General features: G+C 36.4%; 3 protein-coding genes across 7 annotated transcripts in view; 1 reads left to right on the top strand and 2 right to left on the bottom strand.

Moving 5' to 3' along the window:
• Positions 1-2,973: 2,973 nt before the first annotated feature.
• Positions 2,974-18,753, top strand: ND-B8 (NADH dehydrogenase (ubiquinone) B8 subunit). 2 transcript variants are annotated; one of them, XM_014241058.3, is made up of 3 exons: positions 2,974-3,186; positions 18,419-18,525; positions 18,580-18,753. In XM_014241058.3, exons 1-3 carry the CDS (start codon positions 3,089-3,091, stop codon positions 18,663-18,665), a joined length of 291 nt encoding a protein of 96 aa, XP_014096533.1. In that variant the 5' UTR covers positions 2,974-3,088; the 3' UTR covers positions 18,666-18,753. The 2 variants fall into 2 exon arrangements, with proteins under 2 accessions (XP_014096533.1, XP_069962559.1); XM_070106458.1 differs by lacking the exons at positions 18,419-18,525; positions 18,580-18,753 and adding exons at positions 11,690-11,796; positions 11,851-12,024 and having other exon boundaries at positions 2,981-3,186.
• LOC138855997 (probable pseudouridine-5'-phosphatase) lies at positions 12,020-16,906 on the bottom strand. Of its 2 annotated transcripts, XM_070106453.1 has the most exons (4): positions 16,756-16,906; positions 15,691-15,741; positions 15,257-15,475; positions 12,020-12,506 (listed from the first exon to the last, which is right to left on the bottom strand). In XM_070106453.1, exons 1-4 carry the CDS (start codon positions 16,811-16,813, stop codon positions 12,088-12,090), a joined length of 747 nt encoding a protein of 248 aa, XP_069962554.1. In that variant the 5' UTR covers positions 16,814-16,906; the 3' UTR covers positions 12,020-12,087. The 2 variants fall into 2 exon arrangements, with proteins under 2 accessions (XP_069962554.1, XP_069962555.1); XM_070106454.1 differs by lacking the exon at positions 15,257-15,475 and having other exon boundaries at positions 15,523-15,741; positions 16,756-16,829.
• LOC106622018 (probable pseudouridine-5'-phosphatase) overlaps positions 18,749-19,791 on the bottom strand; it is a 32,097-nt gene continuing 31,054 nt past the window's right edge. For all 3 annotated transcript variants that reach the window (XM_070106457.1, XM_070106455.1, XM_070106456.1), the window contains one exon: positions 18,749-19,235. In XM_070106457.1, the coding sequence (XP_069962558.1) occupies positions 18,817-19,235 (419 nt within the window). In that variant the 3' untranslated portion in view covers positions 18,749-18,816. The remainder of the gene's footprint in view (positions 19,236-19,791) is intronic.

Below are 19,791 nucleotides of genomic sequence, written 5' to 3'. Positions count from 1 at the left end.
GGGACTATAGAAGGTTGAATGATGTAACGAAGAAAGACAGTTATCCACTACCTAGAATCGATGATACACTCGACTCGTTATCAGGCACAAAATGGTTCTCAACACTTGATTTGAAAAGTGGTTATTGGCAAGTGGAGGTAAACGAAGAAGACAAAGAAATGACGGCTTTCAGCGTTGGAGATGGTCTATGGCAATTTACCGTAATGCCCTTTGGATTATGTAACGCTCCTGCTACTTTTGAGAGACTTATGGACCAGGTATTAAAAGGATTACACTGGAAGACCTGTTTGGTATACCTCGACGATATCATCGTGTGGGGTAAAAGCTTCGATGAACACCTTAAGAACTTGGAAGAGGTTTTCCAACGGATAGCTAGCGCTGGTCTGAAGCTGAGTCCAAAGAAGTGTTCCCTTTTCAAAAAGGAAGTAAACTACTTAGGACACAAAGTGACAACGGAGGGCATTTGCACAGTTAATGAAAAGATCGAGGCAGTAAGAGATTGGCCCACTCCTAAAAATTTACATGAATTGCGGAGTTTCCTTGGACTATGTACTTATTATAGACGATTCGTTCCAAATTTTGCCAGCGTAGCTAGTAGCCTCCATGAATTCACGAAAATGAACAGAGTTTTTGAATGGAATAAAGAACAGGAAGTGGCTTTCCAAACTCTGAAGGAGCGGTTAAGTACTGCGCCAATGTTGGCATACCCGGTCCCAGGATCAACGTTTATTTTGGATACGGATGCTAGTGGATTTGCAGTAGGAGGCGTTCTATCGCAAGTCATTGATGGACATGAGAAAGTGGTTGCGTATTACAGCCAGACCATAAGCAAACCAGAGAGAAATTATGGTGTTACTCGGAGGGAATTACTGGCGTTGGTGAAGTGCATCAACCATTTTCATAAAAACCTTTATGGCCAGCGATTTCGGGTGAGGACAGATCATGCAGCATTAAAATGGCTTCTACAATTCAGGAACCCAGAAGGACAGTTGGCACGGTGGATTGAGAGACTCCAAAGTTACGACTTCTCTATAGAAAATCGCAAAGGTAGTAGTCATGGCAATGCTGATGCCATGTCCCGCCGTCCCTGTAATCTGGAATGCAGACATTGCTCAAAAGCTGAGGCCAAAGAAGACATTAAAGATGTCCGATTAATGACTATAACATCAGACTGGAATCCGGAGGAGCTATGGAAATGTCAGCAAGAGGATGCAGATTTGAAAAGCGTAATACACGAATTGGAGATGAATAAACGTCCAACAAGAGAAGAAATAGCTGCAGAAAGCCCAGTCGTAAAAGCTTATTGGGCACAATGGAATAGTTTGAAGTTAGTGTCTGGCTGCTTGCATCGCGTATGGGAAAGCGAAGATGGGCAAAGTTCACGAACTCTGATGATTATTCCAAAAGTAAGAATTCCTGAAGTTCTCAAGGAACTGCACAACGGTCCAAGTGGAGGACACATGGGTATCACTAAAACCTTGGAGAAATTAAAACAAAGATTTTATTGGGTTGGTTGTCGTCAATCAGTTACGGAGCGGATAGCCAATTGTGTCGAGTGCATTGCTGCTAAAAGGCCGCGGTCCAGGAGTCAATGTCAGATGAAGCAGTACAATTCAGGTGCGCCGTTTGAGCGAGTAGCCATCGATGTGGCTGGTGCTTTTTCTATTAGTAAATTAGAAAACAAATATGTTTTGGTAGTCATGGACTATTTCAGCAAATGGCCAGAGGTATACGCAATTCCTAACCAAGAGGCAGGAACAGTAGCGGATGTATTCATCAACAATTGGGTATCGAGATATGGTGTTTCAATATAATTACATTCTGACCAAGGAAGAAATTTTGAATCAGCTCTAACAGGAGATATACCAGAAGCTGGGTATCCGGAAAACCCGTACAACTGCACTACATCCGCAGTCCGATGGCATGGTAGAACGATTCAATCGAACTTTGAAAGAACATTTGAGGAAAGTTGTGGACAAGTATCAGAAAGATTGGGATACCCATATATCCTTGTTCCTGATGGCTTATCGGTCTGCTGTACATGAAACAACGGGCCAGACTCCAGCAAGGGTAATTTTTGGTAATGATCTTCGACTACCAATTGATTTAAAATTTGGAATTAACGCCAACGGAGGAAGGAATACTAAGGAATTCAATAGCATCCTAGAAGACGAGATGAGGGATATACATGCTATGGTGAGACAGCGCACCAAAATTATGAGCGATAAGATGAAAGCAAAATACGACAGGGCAATAAACTCTGATGGTTTTGTTGAAGGCGATTGGGTATTGTTATATAACCCACAACGAAAGAAAGGGCTGTCTCCCAAATTACAGTGTAATTGGGAAGGACCATACCAGGTTATTAAACGACTCAATGATGTAGTGTTTCGCATACAGACCATTGGAAGACCAAGGAATAAAATGAAGGTGGTTCATCTGGAACGGCTTGCAGCGTTTGGTACCGCAAATATGTCTAATCGGGACGATCAGACTTAGGTAGAGGGCAGTGTGGCGAACACAAGTACCAGAACAAATTAGAATTAACGATAAACTGCCAGAAGCAACTAGACAGCGAATTCGTAGTTGCCAGAATGTTCTAGTAGCGAACTTTTGTTAAAAATTTACTATATAAGGGCTGCCGGATCGTGCAGCAGACACAGTTCTAATTAGAGTGTTACCGTGTAAAGAGCAATTAAGCTATAAGCAATAAGTTGTAAGTTCGAATAGCGAGCAATAAGTGTTAAGTTGTTAGAATTGGGAATAAAGATAAGTGTATAGCATTAAATTGGGACTTTAATTTAACAATCCAGTGATCGAGCTCAAGAGTGAGGTATAGTTAGACGATTTATCGAGAAATCCGTTACAGTATAAGAAATAAATAGACTGGTTTGGTTGATAAAAGAGTTCGTGTGTGAACTGGGACGTACGAAGCATGTGCTTGATGATAATTGTGGCACATCTCAAACTTGATAAATCAAAATGATTTATAAATGTCAAAAGTATAAACAACTGCTGTTCTTGGTAACAAGAGGGAGATAAGAATTGAATTGCACATACATTTTTTTTGGGTAACTGGAGTTAAAAAATGCGTGCTTCTATAGTTCGTTGGAGTAAAGTGTCTCCAAAATTAAAGGAGCTACGTATACATCTTTGCCAAACGGGTGAAGCTTCAAAAGGTGTAAGGTATGCTAAGATAAAAAGTTCAGTGTTATATAATAGTTGTATTTGGGTGACACTTTTCTACTTAAGTCTTTGGGTGATACTCAAAATTTATGTTCTAAAGAAAAACTGAAATGTAATGTAAGTGAAACTGGTACTATTTTTCTTTAAAATATTGTTAGAAGTAAAAAGTCGGGTTCGGCTTTCGTATACCATTAAATTATTTTAGGGTTAAAAGTGGTATGCTTGGATACAGGAGATTCCTCAAATTAAGATTATATACAATTATAGCCGCCGAACCGATAGTTTTCGAGATATTTGCATTTGAAGTTGAAAATTTGCCTAATTTTATCTTGCAATTTCTCGTTTCAAGTTAATTTTTCTTGTATTTATTGACCACGCCAATTGGGAATATACATAATAAACAAGTAAGGAAGTTCTAAGTTTGGGTGTAATCGAACATTTTATACTCGCAACTTGCAAGGACCAAAGCCTGGGAAATTACTTCAGGTGTTGGCGAAATTTTATATGAAAGGAAGTATTGATCTGATTCAACCCCATTTTTGACACAAAAACACTATTATCGAGCGTTTCATTTATCTATTTTATTATATAAATTTCATTTATATATCTTACAGATTCACCGATATATTCGATAAAAAGACAACTATAGGCACTGGGGACTACATATTGAGCTTGCTTTTAAAATGGTGTTACATGGGAAATAGTCGTCGTTGTAGTTCGATTTCCAATAAGATAGAAATATGAGAAAAATGTCACGTACCGAATTTGGTTGAAGTCGGTTAAGCAGATCCGTAGATATGGGTTTTCAGTGGGCGGTGACATGCACACTAATTTTGAACGCGCTGCCTATACAGTCAACTCATACCATCCGAAAGATAAAATTTAATGTCTCTGGCATGTACAGTGCTTGATTTATCGCGCTTTTAGTAGTTTTAAACAGTACCGTTATATTCATCCATTTGTTGATAGAAGTGCGAAAAATATTTGTTCTCAGTGAATTTTGTAATTATAGCTTTAGCGGTTTAAGAAATATGCAGATTAAAACTATTAGGGGGCGAGACCATGCCCAATTTAAAAAAAAAATTTAAATTGCAGATGTCACTTCCTAATGTGATCCTGTATACCAAATAACAGTCTTGTATCTTATTGTAGAGCTTAGTTGTAGGAATTTATTCGTTTTTGATTAATGGCGTTTTATGGACGTGGCAGTGGTACTATTACGCCCATCTGCGTGTTACGGTACCAAGAAATATTTTTTTACCAAATTTCATAAAGATATATCAATTTTTACTCAAGTTACAGCTTGCACGGATGGACGCAAAGACAGTCGTCCGGATTTCAACTCGTCTTTTCATCCTGATCACATATATATATATATAACCCTATATCTAACTATAAGTTTTAGGTGATACAAACAACCGTTAGGTGAACAAAATTATTATACTCTGTAGCAACATGTTGGGAGAGTATAAAAATATGTACAAAATATAGATAGTTATTTGAGGGTACTGTAGAAAAAATATAAATATATACAGGGTGCTGTAGTAGCAGTTACTGGTGGGAGAATTGCATAGAATAAAATCTTATATTATAGGAGTAAATGTTTCTTAGTATTATCGATTAAAGCAGTGTATGTATCTCCATAGAAGACAATTTCACCCTGAAGTGAATTTAGCCAGTATATGTTGGGGTTCAGGGATCACATAGTTTTTCTTGGAGTTGGAAGTTTTTAGTATTCGATTATGTCTGTCGACAATGTCGGGAGCATTAATGGTGTTAACAATTTTGTAGTAGAAACTGAGATCAACAACCTGTCGACGTGCAGATAAGGTGCGTTCGGGCTACGTAATAATTGCAGCAGTACAGCAATTGTGTAGCATATTTGCTGGTACTCTACTGATGTGCAAGTAAAAATTTAGTGTTTCCGATTATTTGCATAAATTGCGAGCAAAAAGTGACAGTGGAACGTGATGCTGTCGAAAGTTTTGCCAGAAATTCACGCAGAACGCGATACTTTAAAAAAATTTGCAACACTGCTGTCGTGATTGCCAGCTCTAACGCACCCATAGTTTGCTGATGTTGTTGTTGTTGTTGTAACGGTTACCTAGTCCCCGTTTGGGTGATAAATTCCAGATTCGTCGAGGTCATCTAACGGGAGGGAGGTTGGTCAGACTGGGAGTCATGCTGTCTGTGTGAGCTCCTTAGGGCCGTGGAGGTCCTATCTGGGCCACTCGACTGGAGTGGTAGCGCAATCAACAGCCGTTGAGGCAGATCGCATTATTGCGTTGACAGCATGGGGCCACGTAACTTGTGGTCCACTCCCTGTGTGTCTTAAGGCCTGAACAGGTCTTAAGATGGCTCCATCCATTGCATGCATTGCACCTAACCGAGGTGGAGTTTGGATGAAGCCTTTTAGCGCAAACGCAGCAGTAAAATTCCTCGGGGCCCGGGTTGGTCTCGATGCCAGCACGGGTCAGGAGGATACGGAGCAACCCTGCTGCTAGGCGTTGCTCCAATGACGACAAACTTAATCTAAAACTCACCGATCCAAACAGGGTTAGATCGCCGAAATAACAGCCCTTGGGCGGATAAAATCCGGGTCAATTCCGGTACCGCAGAACCGGCTGTTGTGGGAATTGATAGTTTGTTGATGTTAAACCGTTGATGTTAAATTGCTCTTAGATCTCGGAAGTGGAGTAGGTGTGACTTGACAATTTATAAGCCAGTGACTTGCAGAATTTGCGTTGGACCTTCTCCACTTTGTCTATCATTACATTTGAGAAAGGGGACCAGACTGACTTCCGGGAGACACACTGACAGCTCCCCCAGGGACCGTCGGAAACCTTGTGGAATACTGCAGAAGGAATAAACTGCCCTCATCCTGGGATGCAACGCCAACGCTCATCACACGGAATGGGGGAGTACGGACTGCAATACACGGGGTGAGAGTCTACTTGAATTTATAGTCAGAAGGAATTTATGTATTGAAAACGTGGGGTGCGAACCCCTTTTACTCCTTGTTACTAGTGTAAGAAAGGAGGTGCTTGACATCACTCTTGGTAACGAACTTACGGCAGGGGTGATCGGGCAATGGAGAGTGTCATCGGAACCCTCCATGTCAGATCACCGTATCATAACATTCGCACTAGGGGTAGAAGTCAGGCTTGAAATAAATGTCAATAGGAGGGGGCAGCTGGACGGCAGTGCTACTGCTTCTGGACTAGAGAGGAGGTTGTCTACACTAAACCAGTCCATTATAGAGGCATATAATAGCAATTGGCGGTCAAGTAGGCTCTCAGAACTACGGAAAACGATACGCAAGCTATTTAACAGGGCTAAGCGTACTGGGTACTGGGAGAACTACAAGTTCAGCCTAAGGCATACAACAAGGAGCTTAGGTCAGCAAAGCAGAAGAGCTTCAGGAAATTCTGTGAAAGCGTCTCCTCAACGCCAGAGGCTGCATAAGGCTCTGGCTAAAGGCAAGACGGACAAAGTACTAGCAATTAAAAGATCGGATGGGACCTATACGTCCAGCGTAGAGGAAAGAGCCACGGCTCTTCTAGCTGCGCACTTCCCGGACACAATTCAAGAAGACATCTCGCTTAGATTGAACAGTCGCAAAACAGCTCTATACTGCAGACTCCATCAAGTGGGCTTTGGCATCCTTTGAAAAATATAAGTTCCCGGGTGTGGATGGCATCCTTCCAGCGTTTCTGCAACAGGGGGAGCAGGTCCTACTGCCCCACCTTGTTCGGCTGATGAGGGATAGCCTAGCGCTGGCATATATCCCAGAACCTTGGCGCACTGCAGAGGTGATCTTCATACTCAAGGTAGGAAGGAAAGACTATTCGCTGGCAAAATCCTTCAGCCCAATAAGTCTAACTTCCTTCCTACTTAAAAGTATTCAAAAGATCATTGATCACGAAATAAGATCGAAGGTGCTGAAGGCTGCACCGCTACACGGGAAGCAGCATGCTTGCAGAGCAGGCAGATCAACCAATACTGCTCTGTATCAGCTAACCTCTGAGATCCGAAGCTCGTTAGATGGGGTGAGGTGTTGTTATGCGTCTTCCTTGACACTAGCACTGGAGAAAAGGAGTGTGGCGGCACCGGTGCGCAGATGGATTGAGACACTCTGCGATATTGTACAAAGGGGATTGGGGCTGGCTTGGGTTTCCAAAGCATCGCAGACTTCGGTAGGACTTCGACTATCGAAGCTGCCCCTACTTGCCTGTATCTGCTCGTCGGGCGCGATGCGTTCGTGTCAGGAATGGAATGATTCCACGCTGGACCTACTGCTAAGGGATAGCACTATCAAGTGGTACACTGACGGCTCGAGAGAGATTGGTGCAGGGGTCGCAGGACCACGCACCAAGTTCTCCATTCCCATGGGAAGTTTTCCTAGCAATTTCCAGGCGGAAGTATATGCTATAAGTCGGTGTGTAGAGATAAACCTCCAACGCAATAAGATTATCAGCATACTCAGCGATAGTCAGGCGGCACTAAAAGCGATCTCGGCTTTTGAGGTCAAAATGCTACTAGTGCAGGAGTGCATAGAACGGCTGAACAGCCTATCAGAGCACAACCGAGTGCACCTTATTTGGAAGCCTGGTCACAGGGATATAGCAGGATAAGAACTGGCTGACGAGTTGGCCCGCTCTGCAGCCTTCACAAAAATGGTAGGACCAGAACCGTACATAGCGGTTGGTCCACACACCATTAAAGAGCTGAAATAGTAGTTCATACATGATTCAGTTATACGCAGAGGTGTATCACCGATTGGGTCAATATGAGAAATATAAATGGGATAACCATTTTCTCCACGACATATCATCAAAGGATATTGTAAGCTGTTATAAGATCTGTGTAACACTAATTTGATTTTTCATTGTAAGCAACATATGCCTTTCGTCCTTGAATTTCAATGCCAAGCAATGTCCACACACTACTGACATAGTACCTATAGATACTATACGTTCTTCCTTGTAAGAAATCGAAGGATCGTAATTCATGGCAGAATTTTTTTATTCACCCATGAGTTGGTAACTCGAGCTGATAATTCTCTGGCTCTCTGTATTCGATGTCTATCCCTACCTCGGATGCGGTGAATCTCACGCTCTACTGAAGATTCCCTATTTCTCTCTCTTAACTCTATATCTATCCCGAAGCTGACTGAGTCGAGCCTCACGCTTTACTGACGATTCTCTGTCTCTCTGAACCGTATGCCTATCTCGATCCCGGCTGTGGCGAACCTCACGCTGTACTGAAGATTCTCTCTCTCAGCTCTATATCGATCCCGAACGTACTCTTCTGGCATTCACTGTACTATGACCTATGTTCGTCTTGCAGACATTACTTTATAAATTCTGTACGAAATTTACTCTGTTCTATATGTATGATTACCTAAGTTATTTTTCTGGACTTACATAGCTCACCTTAAATTACGATTTTTGAAAATAATTTCCATAACATTAAATTGATTTAACTCTACATTTTAACCAAGATCTTAATAGAAAATTCCAATCCATTAGTTATGGTTTTATTTAATATAATCTTATTTAACATTATGTACTTATAATTAGCACGTTTCATTAAGTACTGGTATTTTGCTCGCTAGAGAGCTCCGATAATAAACGCGTCCGATCGCTACTAAATATACATAGGGATATAGGCACAAAGAAAGCACCTTTATTTTATATATTATGTATTGAAGCGTATGTATACTTTTATGAATCTATTTTTATTGTATTGCATAAAATCTACAATATATATAAATATTCTTTCAGTTTTTGTTTTCTTGAAATAAATTGATGTGCTCCTTAAACGAGAATATTTCTTTTTTTTTTTGTTTTTTACTATTTTCTGTACACATGTTGAAGAACTGTGTGTCATACGTATACATTTGTGAACATGGGAACGCTTTTTATCGCTATAAACTTATCCATATATACTACGTGCTGTAGCTCCAAAGCTGAAAGCTATTATTTCAGTTTAGTTAAGTAATGGATATATACCTACGTATTTAATTTATTATACTTATTTATATTAGGTAGTTAAATGCTTGCTATGTTATATCCTTAATTAGAGTTGCATTTATAAATGCGTCTAAATTTATGTTTGTTTAAATATAGATGCTATGATATAGATATATGTAGATATGTATATTACTTCAATAATTATGACAAAGTGTACATAAAAGAATTATATTCGTTGCACTTGAAATAATGGCTGATTCTTATATAACTTTTGCTTTGACAGACAAATTCGATGTACCATATGCTGTTGTATCAATTCGTTCACATAGTTTAAATGCTTTTACAAACAACAGACCCCACTTTTGGGTTTGTCGGAACCCTATAAAAATATATATAAATAATTATCGTGACGAGCTAAGTTGGTTTAGCCATGTCCATCCGTGTGTTTATACGCGAACTAGTTCCTCAATTTTTGAGATATCGCTCTGAAATTGAACACGTCCTTTTCTTCCCTCCGAAGGGCTGCTCATTTGTCGTAATTATTTCACAAGAAACGAAATTGATCATGGATTATTGTCCAAGACAACGCTACAATCTCCAAAAAAAACTGTTCAGATCGCACCACTATAGCATATATGTAGCTGCCATAAACTCTCACCGATAACCGCTACAACAACAACAATATATCAAAATCAAGTTTTTGTATGGAAACTTTTTTAATTGTGAGGGGTATTCGTTTTTCTTGTTATTACTTATTTCTGTATGTACTCAAATTTAATTTACCGAATCTGATTATACTGCGGAAAATAATACATGATATTAGTAATATTAAATTATATTGTAAAGTTGGCACGCAAGGAATTAATATGAATCGTTATATAAAATGGGCAATTCGACGATCCGGTTGACTTTATTGGTTAATATGTTCGAAATTTTAATTAAATTAAGCGGGAATGTATTCTTAATCATGATGTGATTTAGCGCTGAATACGTGTATGAATGAAATTAATCTAGATCTTGGTCTGGCCTTAATACTCCTAATTGTTTTCGAATTTAAATTTTTTTCGCGTTTGCGTACTTCGTGTTCTACCATTATGAACTAGAGTTCACATAGAGCTACTATATTCCCTACTCTAGAGCAGTGGTCGGCAAACTTACACATTCAAAGGATTTATATTTTATCCTTTTTATACTCTCGCGATCTGTTGCTACAGAGTATAATAGTTTTGTTCACCTAACGGTTGTTTGTATCACCTAAAACTAATCGAGTTAGATATAGGGTTATATATATATAAATGATCAGGATGAAGAGACGAGTTGAAATCCGGGTGACTGTCTGTCTGTCCGTCCGTCCGTCCGTCCGTGCAAGCTCTAACTTGAGTAAAAATTGAGATATCTTTATGAAACTTGGTACACATGTTTCTTGGTACCGGGAGACGGTTGGTATTGCAGATGGGCGCCATTAGTCAAAAACAAATAAATTGCCACAACAAAGCTCCGCAATAAGATACAAGACTGTCATTTGGTACACAGGATCACATTAGGGAGGGGCATGTGCAGTTAAATTTTTTTTTTAAAGTAGGCGTGGTCCCGCCCCTAATAAGTTTAATGTGCATATCTCCTAAACCGCTAAAGCTATAATAACCAAATTCACTGAGAGCAAATGTTTTTAGCACCTCTACCTACGGTGTAAAAATGGGTGAAATCGGGTGACAAGCCCTCCCATATTACGGTACTGTTAAAAAATACTAAAAACGCGATAAACCAAGCACTAAACACGCCAGAGACATTCAATTTTATCTCTGGGATGGTATGAGATGACTTTATAGGAACCGCGTTCAAAATTAGTCGGTGTGTGTGGCACCGCTCACTTTTAGGTGAAAACCCATATCTTGGGATCTGCTTATCTATGTCATGGTGCAAAAATGGGCGAAATCGGATTACACCCACGCCTATTTTCTATATGACACCATTTTAAATTCCACTTGATTCTTTCACTTTCCACTATGCAAATCAAGCAACAATGATTATATCGGGGTAAAACTTTGCGTGAATAATACGTTTAAAGTATGCCACCTTGTGACCAAAAATTGTCTAAATCGAACCAAAACTGTTCAAGCCCCTAAGTACTAAATATGTGGACCCCAGTGCCTATAGTTGACCTTCTACCGAAAATATCAGTCAATCCACAAAGAAATCTCAAACGAGTATACCATTTGACTTTGCGAGAGTATAAAATGTTCGGTTACATCCGAACTTAGCGCTTCCTTACTTGTTAAATTCTGATTTTGTAATATTTTTAATTACTATTTTGAAATAAGTTTAATTTAAACACAAAATCGGATTTAAAAAATGGAAATCCAAATTTTAATAAAAATGTCGCAACCCTGCTGTACTTATATTTTTTTTAATATTCTGTGAATATTTTTTCCTCAAATTTAGCTATACAGTGTTCTTTTCATTGTTTATTTTAATACAGACCACACTTTCCTATATAAATACATTAATAAAATGCAATTATATTTTAGAGAATACGTGGAGAAATTTTATCCAAACCTTAAGAAGAATAACCCAGAATTGCCAATTTTAATTCGAGAGTGTTCAGGGGTTCAGCCGCGATTATGGGCACGATATGGTAAGTTCATGATATAGTAGAAACTTTATGTAAATTATAATTTTTTGTTCATAGTTCTAGGTAAAGAAACTTCCGTTCCATTGACAAATCAATCAGCACCAGAAATTCAAAAGCAAGTAGAAGCTGTAGCAAAAGCGTAAATTTTATATATTTTTGACTACAAGCCAAAACTGTGAACATATGTTTATCGTAATAATAAAATATAATAAAGAAACGTCACACATCTAATTTGAATTTTATTAAGCTCTTGTATAAGATAAACAATATAATTTTTTGGTTTTAAATTATAACTTAGCCAATTATTGGAAAAGGCGGCAAGCCAAAATCTTCGGGATTAAAATCTTCTAAAGACTTCAACACCTGAGTTGCTCCCTTGTGTAACTCTTCCGTTATTAGTTCATCTGGTACCATCACAACTTGCATCCCTGCTTTTAAGGCTGCCTGTACGCCATTTGGGGCGTCTTCAAACACAAGACAGTTTGATGAGTCAGGTTTATCCGAGAAATGAGAAGCAGCTATAAGAAATATGTCAGGAGAAGGTTTGCCTGCTTTAACTTCTGGGTCAGTAGACCCACAAACACGATGATGAAAAAGTTCGAATATGTCGCGATGATTAGTAACTTTTATTTCAACCATATGCTCGCCAGAACTAGTAGCCAATGCTATGGGAATCTTATTAGCATTGAGATGCCTCAGTAATCGCTCTGCACCTAAAAAGTATATAAGAACACACATTGATTAAAGCGATATTTTATACATATGTATGAAAATAATCATTACCGGTGATAAAAAAATTTCATAATGATTTCTCTCAAAGTAAAATATATATAACTGCAAGAAATATATAATTGTAGTAAAAGGAATTACTTTACATACACATGTATGTAGATGGAAAAACTTAAAAATTATTGTTTTGATAAAATAGTGGTACAAAGACGTATGTTTACTATTTCGAAGTAGTTAGAATCAGTTCAGTATAACTCCCGTATTTATGTAAACTTATATGAACTTTCTAGACGTTAATATAATATAATCAATGTAATATATTATTGTATTTACAATGTGAATACTTTTATGGACAAGGTGTATTTTAAGGCAAAAATGAGAAAATAATTGGATTTAAAGGTATTCGTTTAAATTTAGATTCATATGCCCGTTTGGGGCTTTGTATACTTTTTCATTAAAACGTAGTATATGTACCTATAATTAACAGCATTATAACTGAGGGGTTATACGTATTTCATTTTATCAAATGCTGTCAATTTTGTAAACTTGCATAATTCATTCAACATTGTTTGATTATTTTATATTTTCATATATCAATGATAAACTAAGAATTAATCAATGGGATAATTGAATATTTAACATTTATGTGAATATTATTTTCGAACGGCTATTTTGTGCATATATATTTAATGCATGTATATTTAAATTTATATAAAATAGTAAAATATTTTAAAAATAGTAAAATATTTTAAAAATAGTAAAATTAAGCCTTGTTGCATTCTAAGAAAACCGAATAATATTACTTTGTTTGTCGAGGAGCTTAAAACTTGTAGGACTCAAATTTCTGTCACACATAATAGATCTTGACAAAAAGGCTGGCAAATATTACATACACACATACATTTCGGATAGAAAATGTCAGTAAGTCAGTCTTTTTTTATTAATAGGAGCTAAAGATTAGAATATTTATCTTATCTGAACACTGCCTCATAAAAAACCATCGTTGCATTTGCAGTTTGTCAAGAAACACTTTACACGCTGAATTAAAAGTTTAAATTTTGACTTTAATTGAGAAAATTACAAACTTTTGTTTAGTTCAAACAAATTTTTTTAAAGAAAAACTATTATATTTTTGAGTTTATTGCAACCAATAAATAAATATAAATTAATTAATATGCACCAAAAAATTAATATGAACAAAAACTTAGTTTACACATTTTTGACACTGTCAACAAACTCTTCACACATTCCGCTTAACGATTGTGTTTTGCTCTCGCTTTAAGCAAAAACGGTAATTAACCGTTATCTATGCTTTCTGCAGTGTATATTGTTATGCATCCTTTGAATTTAATTTTATTTGGTTGAAAACCTGCTGTTTCAAAATTCCCGATAAAATATTAATATTTGAGGTAGTTCAATTGATTTACTACAATCACAAGTTGGGCAAATCTGTAGCGGAGTTGGTTGATATGTTTTCTGTATCTCAAAAAACAGTTTACAATGTCATAAGTCGCGCGGAAAACCAGGGCAGATTCGAAGCAAAGGATGGAGGTGGTCGTGCTTAATGTGATCCGGTAGAACATTAGGATAACGTCATATTTTGTGACGAAACCACAATTATGCAGTATTAAAACGATGGCCCAAGCAGAGTATGATGCAAGGCGTTAACTACGCTTGAAAAGCAAAACGTCGTTCCAACATTAAAATTTGGAAAACTGTCACTATTGATTTGGAACTGTATCTCCAGCCGAGGAGTGGGGAATTTGATATTCATAGAAAACACTATATATACAGCATAGTACCTCCAAAATTTGGATACACAAGTACAGTGAAATTTGGCTTTTCCAACAATCAAAAGCCAACATCCAAATATCAAAACAATGATCCAAGTCATAAAGAGCTTCAGGTACGGGATTGGCTACCTTCTAACTGTGACAAGATCATTGATACCCTGCCCAGATCTTAACCTCATCAGCAATTTGTGGGTCTATCTAAAGAAAAAGTGGCAAAATGAGTTCAAAAATCGAACAGCAGTGATGTCTGCCATACTCGAAACGTGGCATAACATCCTATTGGAATATGTCCTACCAAAGATGGTGCATTCAATGAAAAACCACCTGCAACATGTTAATGGGGGGTCACACCAAATATTTAAATTAGCTTTAAGTTAATATAATAAGTCATAAATTTAGAATAAAAAATAACTACTAAATTTTGGGTAAAGAGTTTCTTGACAATGTCGAAAATGTGTAAATAAAGTTTTTTTGTTTGCATACTTATGGATTTTTATACTCTCGGAACCTGTTGCTACAGAGTATAATAGTTTTGTTCACCTAGCGGTTGTTTGTATTACCTAAAACTAATCGAGTTAGATATAGGGTTATATATATATAAATGATCAGGGTGAAGAGACGAGTTGAAATCCGGGTGACTGTCTGTCCGTCAGTCCGTCCGTCCGTGCAAGCTCTAACTTGAGTAAAAATTGAGATATCTTTATCTAAATAAATTGATTAATTAGAGTTTTATTTATCTGATATATGCAGTATGTATTTAAGGTTACACGCGATCGCTGCCGTTACAAAAGACGGCGCGACCGCTTGAAAGTTAAAGTCAAAATTTTAATTTTTATTTTAGTGTGTAAAGAGTTTCTTGACAAACTGTGTATTAATATTCAATCAAAATAAAACGACCGTTGATCTAGTCTCCTATTTGAAAACGTCTTATATGATCTAACCTTGCATTAACGGAGAATTCCCCAACATTTCTTTACACTTATTTGTAAATCTTTTCAGGTATTCCTCGACAGTTATGGGCAATTCTAGTTCATTAACAGCAATTGCAGCCGATTTCTGCTCGGTTGTGCCAAGCATTTTTACCCGCACATCACGTGGGTAAGACTTGTTAAAAGAGCCAGCTATTTGTCTTACAATTTCTTCATAACCCACTTCAGTATCTAGAACAAAAAAAAAAAAAAAATTAGATGACTAAATTTGGATTTACCTGGCATTAATTCAGCTTCTGTCATTAAAATTTCTGTTCGCTCCCGTTGTCTTTGTGCATATTCTTCCCAGCTTATAGGTAATTTATAAGCAGCAACTATAGCTTCAGCAACTTGCTGGGTCTGCAACCCCATAACACTTACTTTAACGTCCCAAGTGTAAGTTTTACCGTATGGATCCAGAATTTCCTGAGTAGCTTGCGAATACAATTTTTCCGTATCTAAGAATTAATAAACCAAAAAATAAATTTGGGGCTTCATGATTCAAAATTCTAAATTATTCGGAGCATGATTGTAATTGTGAACATATTATGTTATATTAAATAAGAGAAGTTGATTAAGGCTGTGTGCCAAACGGTAGAAAAATTAAAATTCTGGCAGCTGAAAGTGAAATTTTGACATTTTTCGTGGTGAATCCAAATGTCAGAATTTTACCCAGCTCAGAAGCTTATTATATTTTTAATAAGGAAAGTTCTTGCCTTCTTCTGTATTTTTATTATTTAAGTAAGAAGTAAAAATAATATTTTTGTAGTTGATTAGCTGATCTAAATCTACATATATTATTGTAGAAAAGTCGAAAGAAAATTTCATTCAATTAGAAGAGTATGGTCCGCTTTAGAATATCTATATGAACATGTCGGGTTGTAGTAGATATATTATATGTATGTAAAAAACATATCCCATTGATTTTTACTTGTTGCAGTAAGATGTCATAAAATATGCAAAATAAAAAATATATGTATGTATATAATAAACTTGAAATCAATAATATGAGTCCTAACAAGAACAACATTGAAAAAAAAATCGGGAGTTTGAATTTTCACTTTTCAGAAAATATAAACTAGCACATATTTTGTTAATGTGCTGGAAGATTACTAAAATATGTAATTATTAAGTGAATATAAACTGTGTCTTCAAATATTTATATATAGACATAAGTATTAATGTATGCAGATCAAATGCAAATAGTCTAATAGCGGGCTAACACGTTGCCTAAAACTCTTAATTAATATCAAATCTTCAAATTAATGCATATTTTTTTTTGATAGTATCTTTAATAATTTAATTGCCAAGACGAAAACTCAAAGGACGCAATTGCGCTATCAAAATTTTACTTTCCATTTGGTATAGCAAAATGTAAAATTTGTTTACACAATAGGAAATTGTACAACAACAACAACATGTTACCGTTTTGCACACAGCCTAAGAGTAGCTCACAAAATAATAATACTTGCATATTTTTGATTGATATCCATACGAGAAATCTGTAGCTTTACTGATATAAACAGTCATTATTGACAGACATTGTATATCTATTATATATTACATAATTCGTGTTTGCTTTAGTATACTGTCCCAGGCTTTCGGGGATAAAACGGGTATGGACGGATAGAGATAGACGGAGGATCTCTCCAGATCAAGAATATATATAGATATAGCCGCGGGAAACTTAAAATTTCAACTATTTAAAGTACGTATTTTTGCGTTTTTTTTAAATTAATTATACACTTTTATTTTTCACTTTTATATCCACTAACACTTGACTAATTCGTTTTTAGAAATTTTTATACTCTCGCAACATGTTGCTACAGAGCATAATAGTTTTGTTCACCTAACGGTTGTTTGTATCACCTAAAACTAATCGAGTTAGATATAGGGTTATGTATATATAAATGATCAGGATGAAGAGACGAGTTGAAATCCGGGTGACTGTCTGTCCGTCCGTCCGTCCGTGCAAGCTGTAACTTGAGTAAAAATTGAGATATCTTTATGAAACTTGGTACACATGTTTCTTGGTACAGTAAGACGGTTGGTATTGCAGATGGGCGCCATTAGTCAAAAACAAATAAATTGCCACAACAAAGCTCCGCAATAAGATACAAGACTGTCATTTGGTACACAGGATCACATTAGGGAGGGGCATCTGCAGTTAAATTTTTTTTTTAAAGTAGGCGTGGTCCCGCCCCTAATAAGTTTAATGTGCATATCTCCTAAACCGCTAAATCTATAATAACCAAATTTACTGAGAGCAAATGTTTTTAGCACCTCTACCTACGGTGTAAAAATGGGTGAAATCGGGTGACAAGCCCTCCCATATTACGGTACTGTTAAAAAATACTAAAAACGCGATAAACCAAGCACTAAACACGCCAGAGACATTCAATTTTATCTCTGGGATGGTATGAGATGACTTTATAGGAACCGCGTTCAAAATTAGTCGGTGTGTGTGGCACCGCTCACTTTTAGGTGAAAACCCATATCTTGGGATCTGCTTATCTATGTCATGGTGCAAAAATGGGCGAAATCGGATTACACCCACGCCTATTTTCTATATGACACCATTTTAAATTCCACTTGATTCTTTCACTTTCCACTATGCAAATCAAGCAACAATGATTATATCGGGGTAAAACTTTGCGTGAATAATACGTTTAAAGTATGCCACCTTGTGACCAAAAATTGTCTAAATCGAACCAAAACTGTTCAAGCCCCTAAGTACTAAATATGTGGACCCCAGTGCCTATAGTTGACCTTCTACCGAAAATATCAGTCAATCCACAAAGAAATCTCAAACGAGTATACCATTTGACTTTGCGAGAGTATAAAATGTTCGGTTACATCCGAACTTAGCGCTTCCTTACTTGTTAAATTCTGATTTTGTAATATTTTTTATTACTATTTTGAAATAAGTTTAATTTAAACACAAAATCGGATTTAAAAAATGGAAATCCAAATTTTAATAAAAATGTCGCAACCCTGCTGTACTTATATTTTTTTTAATATTCTGTGAATATTTTTTCCTCAAATTTAGCTATACAGTGTTCTTTTCATTGTTTATTTTAATACAGACCACACTTTCCTATATAAATACATTAATAAAATGCAATTATATTTTAGAGAATACGTGGAGAAATTTTATCCAAACCTTAAAAAGAATAACCCAGAATTGCCAATTTTAATTCGAGAGTGTTCAGGGGTTCAGCCGCGATTATGGGCACGATATGGTAAGTTCATGATATAGTAGAAACTTTATGTAAATTATAATTTTTTGTTCATAGTTCTAGGTAAAGAAACTTCCGTTCCATTGACAAATCAATCAGCACCAGAAATTCAAAAGCAAGTAGAAGCTGTAGCAAAAGCGTAAATTTTATATATTTTTGACTACAAGCCAAAACTGTGAACATATGTTTATCGTAATAATAAAATATAATAAAGAAACGTCACACATCTAATTTGAATTTTATTAAGCTCTTGTATAAGATAAACAATATAATTTTTTGGTTTTAAATTATAACTTAGCCAATTATTGGAAAAGGCGGCAAGCCAAAATCTTCGGGATTAAAATCTTCTAAAGACTTCAACACCTGAGTTGCTCCCTTGTGTAACTCTTCCGTTATTAGTTCATCTGGTACCATCACAACTTGCATCCCTGCTTTTAAGGCTGCCTGTACGCCATTTGGGGCGTCTTCAAACACAAGACAGTTTGATGAGTCAGGTTTATCCGAGAAACGAGAAGCAGCTATAAGAAATATGTCAGGAGAAGGTTTGCCTGCTTTAACTTCTGGGTCAGTAGACCCACAAACACGATGATGAAAAAGTTCGAATATGTCGCGATGATTAGTAACTTTTATTTCAACCATATGCTCGCCAGAACTAGTAGCCAATGCTATGGGAATCTTATTAGCATTGAGATGCCTCAGTAATCGCTCTGCACCTAAAAAGTATATAAGAACACACATTGATTAAAGCGATATTTTATACATATGTATGAAAATAATCATTACCGGTGATAAAAAAATTTCATAATGATTTCTCTCAAAGTAAAATATATATAACTGCAAGAAATATATAATTGTAGTAAAAGGAATTACTTTACATACACATGTATGTAGATGGAAAAACTTAAAAATTATTGTTTTGATAAAATAGTGGTACAAAGACGTATGTTTACTATTTCGAAGTAGTTAGAATCAGTTCAGTATAACTCCCGTATTTATGTAAACTTATATGAACTTTCTAGACGTTAATATAATATAATCAATGTAATATATTATTGTATTTACAATGTGAATACTTTTATGGACAAGGTGTATTTTAAGGCAAAAATGAGAAAATAATTGGATTTAAAGGTATTCGTTTAAATTTAGATTCATATGCCCGTTTGGGGCTTTGTATACTTTTTCATTAAAACGTAGTATATGTACCTATAATTAACAGCATTATAACTGAGGGGTTATACGTATTTCATTTTATCAAATGCTGTCAATTTT

Source organism: Bactrocera oleae, chromosome 3, assembly GCF_042242935.1.
Source record: "Bactrocera oleae isolate idBacOlea1 chromosome 3, idBacOlea1, whole genome shotgun sequence".
Taxonomy (NCBI): domain Eukaryota; kingdom Metazoa; phylum Arthropoda; class Insecta; order Diptera; family Tephritidae; genus Bactrocera; species Bactrocera oleae.
Note: the sequence above shows the minus strand (reverse complement) of the source record. Positions and strands in the feature narration are given on the sequence as shown.

Excerpts from the sequence above, each read along its gene's own strand:
- ND-B8 (XM_014241058.3), top strand. The coding sequence starts at position 3,089 with ATGCGTGCTTCTATAGTTCGTTGGAGTAAAGTGTCTCCAAAATTAAAG. Across the intron at positions 3,187-18,418 it reads GAAGCTTCAAAAGGTGTAAG|AGAATACGTGGAGAAATTTT; the intron begins GTATGCTAAGAT and ends ATTATATTTTAG. Across the intron at positions 18,526-18,579 it reads GCGATTATGGGCACGATATG|TTCTAGGTAAAGAAACTTCC; the intron begins GTAAGTTCATGA and ends TTTTGTTCATAG.
- LOC138855997 (XM_070106453.1), bottom strand. The coding sequence starts at position 16,813 with ATGACTGTTTATATCAGTAAAGCTACAGATTTCTCGTATGGATATCAA. Across the intron at positions 15,742-16,755 it reads TGGATATCAATCAAAAATAT|ATACGGAAAAATTGTATTCG; the intron begins GCAAGTATTATT and ends ATTAATTCTTAG. Across the intron at positions 12,507-15,256 it reads GAATTCTCCGTTAATGCAAG|GTGCAGAGCGATTACTGAGG; the intron begins GTTAGATCATAT and ends TATACTTTTTAG.